At 41.7% G+C, this 9,950-nt stretch overlaps 1 protein-coding gene across 2 annotated transcripts in view; it reads left to right on the forward strand.

The window, feature by feature from the left end:
* Positions 1-3,374, forward strand: part of cacng7a (calcium channel, voltage-dependent, gamma subunit 7a) — a 75,149-nt gene extending 71,775 nt beyond the window's left edge. For both annotated transcript variants that reach the window (XM_047605840.1, XM_047605839.1), the window contains exon 6: positions 2,332-3,374. In XM_047605840.1, coding sequence (XP_047461796.1) covers positions 2,332-2,877 — 546 coding nt within the window. In that variant the 3' untranslated portion in view covers positions 2,878-3,374. The remainder of the gene's footprint in view (positions 1-2,331) is intronic.
* Positions 3,375-9,950: the final 6,576 nt, after the last annotated feature.

Consider the following 9,950-nt stretch of genomic DNA (forward strand, 5'->3'; position numbering starts at 1 on the left):
ACCTCTCAAATATCTAAAACGTTTTTACCCTCATGAGGTGGTTTTTCAATGGAAACACTTTTTTTTCGTAAATCCCTCCTTTGTGAGAAACCGCAATGGAAACGCAGCTATAGATGTCTTCCTGTACTCCTCTTTCAAACCGTCTGTCTTCTCTGGATAAAATGTGAAGTCAACCTCAAAGGAGTGTCCTTGGTCTTTTAGGTGTAGGTTTTAGTGTCCATTTGTTTTGCAAAATCATGATCAAACCACACGACTAATAGGTGGTTTCTGCGTCAATTTGATGCCGTAGCTAAACCCTAAACGGACCCTGACCATGTAATCTTCCCAGAAATGTTACTACCCAGAGCTGTGATTGGTCCAATTGGTAGTCACATGTTTCTGCTTAAGTATTTCCAGCTGCTTCTCCATCTCTGCAATTTTTGAATTGATTGTTTTGGATCAATGAAGATGGGACACGTTGAGGAAAGATTATCTGAGGAGGTTTGACTTGACTTCGGCAAAATTTCAGCGAAAGTTTCAGTCGCCATTGTTAAAAGTGAACCAGGAAGTTAAAACAAAAATGAACCAAAAAAAAAGACACAGCGCCGCCTAGTGTTTGGGAGGAGTTGTTACAGATCGACCAAACACATCATAAAGAGTTTCTTTCAACTAAGTACATAGAGCAACTCTTAGCAAACTGCACATATCCAGAGAAGTAAATCAGTTTCAAAGTTTTATTTAAATAAATTCTCAACAGGCTTGTTTTCTTCTTAAAGCTTCATTATAAATTGTTGCCCAAATGCAACGATGCTTACATGTCATATCCACATTATATCCACCTTCTCTTTAGTTTACGCTGATAACGAGTAAATGTCCAAATGTGTAAAATTCGTTGATAACACCTCCTGTAACTCTTGTCTTTTTCTGACCTTTTTGCTTTTCACCTCGCTTGGGTGACCTAGAGGTGTCCTTCAGATGTGTCAGAACGCTGTGACGTTACTCACATGTGCAAAAAAAAAGCACACTTGCATAGATATAAAAGTGTCCAATGACACAATGAACCGTCACTTTCCCAAACTGCCTTTTTTATAAGCAGCATGAATCTGCAGAACATCTGGTCGAACGCAGAGTCACTTGTTGTCAGGTGTGACATCACTGTTCAGAATGTAGCGTGAGACCACAGTGGAAGTGACTATGTCAGCTCTAACACTGTCTTTGTTGTGCAGAAGGTGGCAGACAGTCAAGAAGAGCTGATGTGTAAAAAGCAGAACAACTTGTTCTTTTTATAAAAATAGTTGCCAAATTGAGTTTTGTTCAGATGATCCAGGGCCCACGAACAACAAACAACATAAAACAGTGTAGGAGTGGAGTGTAGGAAAAGTGGACGCCATGACTGCTCCTCTAAAGTGAAGCTGAAAGCATGTAGAGCCCCCCCTGGTGGATGGCTGCAGTATAGGCCATAAACCCCGCCCCCTCCATGTTAGTGGGTGGGACAAATATGAGTCATTTTAGCTAGGTAATATAATGTTGGTGTTGTTGTTGATGTTGGTTAAGGTGTACTCGCATGTCCCATCATTTCTTACTTGCTGCTGCTGGCTAGGCTAGTTAGCTGGTGTTTTCTAGCGTTTTACTTCTGTGGCTAGGCTAATTAGCTGGTGTCTGTTAGTATTTTATTTCTGATCCTAGCAGAAGGGAGAGATGTTTGGTTGAAGTGCAGTCACATGTCCCATCAACTCTCATCACCTGCTGCTGTGGACTAGGTTGTGTAGCTGGTGTCTGGTTGTATCTTATTTCTGTTACTGGCAGAGGGAGAGATGTTTGGTTGAAGTGCAGTTGCATGTCCCATCATCTCTATCACCTACTGCTGCTGGCTAGGCTAGTTAGTAGCAGCTGGTCGGTTTTCCAGCTGGACTGGGCTTCTAAAGAAGTTTTGCCTCACATCATGGCACAAGGGGTTGTAACATATCATCCTGTGTATTAATGAATATGTTCAAGTTAAAATTCCTCAGAGAAGTTTCGTTTTAGTTTGTCATTTGTTGCTATAGAAACGGGATGTGACGTAATTTTGATCGACAGGTAGCTAGCTTACCAGCTAGTCTTCCTGGGGTTCAAGGAAAGACATCGAAAGTACAAAACAGTCAGTTACGTCATAATATACCACATTTATAGAAGATAATGAGGAGGATCGCTTTAATTGCTCTGTAGATATAAGAACGTGATAAGGTTTTTATTTTGGGATAAGCCACTTCCAGCTGAACATTGCTGGGCCCTCTAGTGCCGTAGTTGTGCACAGAACTTCCAAACATAATTAGTTTGAATCTCTGAAGTGTTGTTTGTGCTGCTCTGTCTCAGGGTGCAGGCGTGATGTCCGTCTACCTCTTCATGAAACGTTACGCCGAGGAGGAGCTCTACCGGCCCCACCCGGCCCTCTACCGCCCCCGCATGTCCGACTGCAGCGACTACAGCGGCCAGTTCCTCCACCCGGACTCCTGGCCTCCGCCTCAGAGGGGTCGCAGCGCCTCCGACGTCTCCTCCGACATCTCCATCCAGCTCAACCAGACTCCACCTCAGCAGCAGCAGCAGCAGCCTCCCAAGGGGGGCAGCAGCTCCCAGGCGACCCCGTCCTCCTCCGGGCCGTCCTCCGCCGCCAGCTACCAGCTCCAGCCGGCCTCCTCCTCCTCCACCTCCTCCTCCTATCCGCACCCCCTTCACCCGGGCGCCACCTCCACCCTAACCAGGGTGTCCCACGCCCACGGCCACCCTCAGTCCCACCACCACCACCCCCACCCCCACCCGAGCGGGCCCCCACCTCAGTCCATGCCGATGGCGGCTCCACCCTCCGCCGTGCCTCCCCCACGCTACCACACGCACATGCGGATGAGCGCCTCGCCGTGCTAGGCTGCAGGGAGAGGGAAAAACAGAGGGGCGTGGGGGTTAGATTACAGCTCTTTAGACACACCACACGACAAAACACACACAAAAATCCTCAAAGTGCGTGGGAGGAGGGCTGCGGCAGAGTAGCTGAGGGAAGGAGGTTTAAGGAGATCACAAAAAAAAAGGAAGAAAGAGGAGGAAAGAAAAAGAGGGGGAGGAGGAGGAGATGACTCACTGCCGATGCCGAGCCCGAGACAAAGACAGACACTTAACAAAACTTTTAACACCCTGGTAGGAAACATGGGAGTGGAGGAGAGAGGGATACGATGGTTAGTAGCAACAAGACGTTTGAGAGCTTCCTGGCGGGTGCGTTCATCATCATCAGGTAACAGAGTGGAGCAGCGCGGGAAACACGATCCGTTGGCTTTTCCTCAGCCAGCGGCATCAGACACACTCCTTCTTCTGTCCTGGAACCTTTTTGTAACTTCATGAACACGGTTGGGAAAGGTCCATTACATTAATAACAAACGCACAAACTTCTAAAAATTAGTTGAAAAGTAATAAATGACATTTGATTTTGCTGCACAGGTTCGTATTGGATTGACCGGACGTCTAAATTCAGTCACACAGACCATCCATGAAACACCGTGCAGTCTGGTAGGTTTAATAAAGCCTTTATTTGGGCTCAACATTTAACTTTTAATGAAGGATATAGTTGAATTAGTTCAGTTTGGGAAAGTTGGACGTCACACCAAATCATTTTGCACTTAAAATTTGATGCATAAGAATCAGTGCCACATTTGTGAAGCCTTGAGTGTGACACTTTTTGCAGTCGCCATCTTGTTTTTTTTGGGTAAAGCTTGTTACATACTCCGCAGGACATTAGTTCTCGCTCCTAGGGCTGCAGAACGGGAAAAAAAAATCTTGTTTTGGTCATTTATACTTCACAAGGAACTCAAATGCCAAACTCTGGCTAGGTCCTCATAGGCCCCTCCCACTGCAGCTAAGGATCGTTTCGAATTATTTTCCGATGTCCTTCTGTCCTTCGTCGGATTACGCCATTCGTTTGGAATAAACCCAAACACAGTATAAAGATCTCTACCCAGGAGAGAATATTAGCATCTGGGAGCTCACGGAGTAGCCGCCAGCATCTCAGTTTTTTCACATTAACCACGCCCACTTCCAATTTCTGACCAATCACAGAGTAGTTGCCAGAGACCACACAAGAAATAAGTTGTCTCTGCTGATGTGTTTAGAGCTAGAGGTGTTCAGTCGTCCGATCCGATACTCGATACAATTCAGGCTGGTATTGGCGATACCCATTCGATACCGATACTTTGTGCAAACCTAAAAAAAAGTTTCAAATCATAGCGTCATAGAGAAAACAAGACATCAGAGTTATTTATTTATTTATTTTAAACTCTCTTTTTAAAAAATGCCTCGTATTCTGTGTTTGTTGTGTTGCCACAACTCAATAGTTTAGTAACTTTCCACTGTGTTTCTACATTACCTCCAATGAATCATGGAAAGTATCGATATTTTAGCGCATAAAGACTTGGTATCGGAAGTATCGATATTTCAGTATCGCACTATCGAAAACAAGTGGCGAGAACTGGAGTCTAAAATGAAACCATTTCATTGTCGCTTCCACCGGAGTATGCAACAGCCTTTAGAATCAAAACATCATTATCATTATTCTCAACCTTGTTCATGAGGAACTACGTCTGAAAAGAAGAAATGAAAGAATGTCTGCCTCCTGTATAACCAGTGAACCATGACCTACAAACACGATACAGCTGACACACCAAGAGTTAAACTGTGTTCGCATAGAGATTTATACTCCACCTGTATAGACACCCCTCCCCCACCCCTCCCTCCCCCCTCTTCTACTTTCCCGCCTAAACAACAGTTTCCAAACCTGATCCCGTAACTTTTAGGTGTTTTAGCTCTTGGATTTTCTAAGTTGTTTGTATTTTAAGACGGAGGCTTTGTGAATGAATGAATGTTCAACATTTAGCGGAATGAAAACGAGAGACTTTTTAAAGATGAGGAGACGAAGAGACTCTGCGGGAGCTTTTCCATCGGGTTTACTACGACCCCCGAGCAAACGGGGGCTGACGCCTTGAGGCCCTCATCACCAATGGTACAATCAAAGTGGAAGTAACAGTTAAATGTGTTTAATTGTCTTTAGAGAAACTAGATCAGGTTCAGACTGTATTCTATTTGAGTCCATACCATTCAGAAACAAATAGGTAACTATAAAATATGCTGTTAGTGGTGGAACGTTCTCAGCTAGCCGCCTCTCAGACTTTTACCGAGCTCAAGTAGATTTCTATTTTTTTGCTGAACTAGAGTGCGTTTAGAAGATGGAGCTCATGGAACAAAGCAATCAAACTACAAACGTCCTGGGGCGTTGTTCGGTTCGTCTGATCTGACATGGAATATCCTTCCGCTTGGCTTTAAATGGTGACGAGAGGGTTTATATTAGGAAAACACTGAATTAAAAGACGTGGCACTTTGACGAGCACGAGATTAGACGGGGAGCAAACTGAAAATCAGATGGTTTGACCAGATTATTGATGGATAGTCATTTGAAGAAGGGACTCAGAAAGGCTCAGAATGTTTAGGTACGATAAGTCAAACAAGTTACAATATGGCCGACCATGATTGGTCTTCAACGCCCACTACGCTCTGCTCTACCTCCAACTGCTACAAGGAAATGTCGGATTACACACTGAATTTATTTTTAAAAATAGTTTTTACATCTTTCACTTAACGGAGCTGAAAGGGAAACACAACAGTAGTGATGACAAATAAAGAGAAAGACATGACAATGGAGGTGCTCCAGCTGATAGGGTAACGAGGGACAGGTGAGAGCAATGACAAGGGAACATGAATGCAGGAAATAAGAACAAGTCTGAAGCTTGATAAAGTACTGGTCAGTGTATTTTTTTTTGGTATTTCAAGTTGTTTTTAATATATAAATATTAATTTAAATCCGAAAGGTTTCTGTCTGCTAGTGTGATGTAAAAAATAAAAGTGCAACAAGTCAAACACGACAGACCAACAAATTCTTCTAACGACTGTTTCCTCCTTTACTTTTCTTTATTCATATATAAGATATTAGTATTTTAGATTCTAAAACCAAAAAAAAAAGTGCACGAACCATCTACGCGACCTTACAACAGGACAAAAAAATACTTTTTAATGAATCTGCAGCAGCCCTGAGCATCTTTAGCTCCTCCCACACCAGCTGAGATCATTTAAATAAGACACGTGTGAACCGGAGCTTTTCAGTTTGCTCTCCTGTTGCACAGCGACTAGAACCGACTGCTTGTTTTTTGTAGCATATTAACGATGGGGCCGAGCGTAGGGCGTCGTTTGTAGCGATTTTTAGACCTAAGAGGGAAAATGTCATGCTTACAACCTGTGGTATTGTTAAAGAAAATAAAAAAAAACACATTGTAGCTAATTAATTGCAGTGTTAACGGCATATTTTATGAATATTTGCTATGTAAAAAAATGAAATAGGAAATCATTTTAGCAGCTGACTATAAGAGCTTTTGCTGATGTTTTATTTGAATTGCCAAAGCTGAGCATCCATGCTGTGTAGTGAACACACACACACACACACACACACACACACACACACAAACACAGATATATTTATGTAGCTGACCTCTGAGGATTTTATTTTTTTCTCCTTGATATTAAAGAATCAGAACCAGCGCAGGGACGTAGTAGCGCTCCGGTGCAGTGAATAACTTTCTTTTGAAAATGTTTACCTCCTTTTCTTTTTCCGGTGCAGGCGTTTCACTTCAAACTGTGATTTGGGTGTAAATATTCACACTGTACGTTTCTGTATGCAGACGTGTTTACATGGAAAAAAAAAAAGTAGCCGAATTTTACACCACGCTCATTTCTGTACAAGCTCTACAAGGTTACGTTTGACCATAGACTGTATATAAATATGGACAACACCTCCCCACTTTCTCTCATTGGTCAAACTGATGCTAATACAGACGACTGATCAGTACGGTCCGAGGGCGGAGCCACAGTATCGATGCCCCGCCCACACTCCCTACAGACTCACATTTTCGTTTAAATAATATTACGCCCTGCTCTATCCTCCACCAGTTACACAGAAATGTTGGATTATTTTTACTATTCTGGATTTACAGAGTGGTTGTCATGGCAACTGGTTGTTGCCATGATGTCACATCCTGTGTCTCTACCGTGAAATAATGCGCTAAAATGAAAAATTAGCAAAATATAAAACTAAACCACATAAAATGAGAGAAACCATATTTGAAAAAGTATTTTAGTGTTTTAGTTTGGCCCGCCCACTAACATGGAGGGGGTGGAGCTTATGACCCATACTGCAGCCTCCAGCCATCAGGGGGAGCTCTAGTTGCTTTGACTTCACCTTTGAGGTGTCCATATTTATACAGTCTATGTAATAGACCGAGACAAAAATCGATCCTGAGACACTGTTTTTGTTTGTTGGTTCGGTTGTTTGTTCCGCAGACAGAAAATGTTCCAGGATTTTTAATCTGCCACCAGTGTTTTGTTAAATTTGAAAACCAATAAAGCTTGCCTGGTTCCAGCTTCCGCTTCAGTCATTTGTTAATCTCATATGATCAATTATTATCAGAAAGAAATGGGAAGGACACAGTGAAGGACAAGAAGTGAATAAAATCTGGTTTAATTTTCAACTATAATGGATAAAATTTCATATTTGGATATTTTTGATCCACTTTGACTGATCTATTCATGTTTTTTTTTATTTCTAAGAGTTGAAATTGTATCTTTTTATCTGCAATAATAGGTCTGTTATCAGATTGTTTCCTTGCTGCGTTTCCATTGCGCTGAAGATAAAAATCCAAAGGTTTACAGGTTAAAACATGAGTCAGAACCTGATGATATGAGAGAAAACATGTTTACACGTCTTGTTTTTTTTTTCAAGCAATTACGTAACAACTGTCAGCGTGAGTATGAACTGAGTTATGGTTCACTGTTAAAACATGTTTCAGAGTTTTGAATGACACATCTTCTTACTGGATCATTGTCATAGTTTACGCGGACGATGCAGCGCTGTATCAGAGACACAGCTACCGCTCGTCTCACTTCTTCTGTCCCCTGCACTTCATTTCTAAATGTTTGTGTTTCTGGCCCGGACATTGATTTCCTCTCTGTCTGTCTTTATTACTTTGCCTCCCCTCCTGTGAATACCCCCCCCCCCCCCCCCCCCCCCCCCCATGCCCTGGCAGCCCTCTCATCCATACCGACCATCCGTCTTGGTTTCGGCTCCTTATTAAACCTGTAAAGTCTGTCTCTCTCTATCTGTCCGTTCTCCTTTCCGGCCTCATTCTTCTCTCCTTCCTTTCTTCTCCACTTGTCCACTTCACTTATCTCTTCTCCTTCTTTGAAGCAAGCGACCAAAACAAACCTAATTAACCCGATCGAATCTGACTGCTTTAATGTCTAGTATCTGATCTGATTTCAACATAATGTCAGTTTAAGTGTTTTGCAGAGTTTAGTTTCACCTCTTCAAAATATTTAACCAATGTTGAGTTTTAAGCTAATTATGTTGCTGTGCAGACGCCCTCATTGATTTTATTTCATTTGTTATCAGCCGCTTTGTAGGAAAGGTCTCTACTAAATATCCTAAAATCAAAATGATGCCACTGAAGTTTAAATGCTTTTTTAATTTATTTATCTATTTTTAAAAGCCACAATGTTAGAAACGTCCCTAACACTGTGTTTAGATTATCAGACGCTCTGGGCTTCAGCTTTAACCTTGTTGTCAGGAGGATTTCTAAAGACAAAAACACATACAGCCTAGTTTGTGGAACGTGTACCTAATGTTTTGTCCACTATTAGTATAGTGAGTTCACATCAGGGCACTGGAAATATTGTCTTTTATTTTGGTTCATTTTTCACACTTGGAAGAGTTCATTACAGTAATCTTCTGCCAATGATCTTCCAAAAGCATTACACTGCAAATACTGAGAATTTTAGTATCGATCCGATACCAAGTAAATGCAGGGCTAATATCACAGATACCAATACCTTTTCTTGAAATGTCACGATCATTGAATAACTTCATAATTTTGCTTTTAGTTCCATGATTATGATAAAATTCAGGACAGATATTTAGGCGAATAAACCTGTTTTTCTTAACTGGAAACTATAACAAAAGTATCGATCTCATCGTCCCAGTGTCGATCCGATACTCACCTTGGTATCGATAGTATCGGTATTTGTATCGATACGCCCAGTCCTGCTGCACAAAGTTGAGTAATTCTGTCCTTATATGAACATTTATTCAGTTTGGGGCCCCTGTGCTCATGGTACTGGATCGTCTTGTCCTCAGAGGTTTATGGCGCATGAATGCACCACTTGAGTTGCTGCTAAAAACGATTTCTTTAATATTTTTATCAGAATCTGTTTTTAATCTGCGTTGGGTGCCTCAAGTTCAGGCACTTTGGGGAAATCAGTGAGCTACAAGTTACCATCCTCCAGGTAATTCATGATGGCGCCTTGTAATTAATCTGTAAGGAAGTACATTTATTTATTTATTAAAAAACCTACAAAACCACTAATATTTTAATTTCAGTCAAGCTCAGGTTAACTCAAGGCTAAAAGATTCAGATTTAGATTTTTTCCACCATCCTCCCACTGAATGACAAACACGTTATTTTGCCTCACTACTGCACTTTAAAGTTGTGTAATTCTGACGATGTGAATCAATCGATTCACATCGATTTACACTTTTTTTACACTTTTAAACTGCAAAAAAAAAAAAAACTAATAATAAAGCAGCTGTTTCCTCAACCTGCAGCCTCCACACATCACATGTCCACAGACACAGATGACGCGAACAGGAAAAAATGACACAAAATCCTAAAAAATGATGTGCGCATTCTAACTCTGTGACCATCTTCACTGGCTGCAGAAGTTCTTCTTGCAAATATAAGAGTAAAACTAGAATCGATATCATTGCTTAAACGACCGTCACTAATCCGGAGCTTTCTGGTTTCTTCTTCTTCTTCTTTTTCTTTTTTTCTCTCGTCTTTAATTATATGACATCAATT

The sequence above is a fragment of the Mugil cephalus genome, chromosome 14 (assembly GCF_022458985.1).
Source record: "Mugil cephalus isolate CIBA_MC_2020 chromosome 14, CIBA_Mcephalus_1.1, whole genome shotgun sequence".
Lineage (NCBI taxonomy): Eukaryota > Metazoa > Chordata > Actinopteri > Mugiliformes > Mugilidae > Mugil > Mugil cephalus.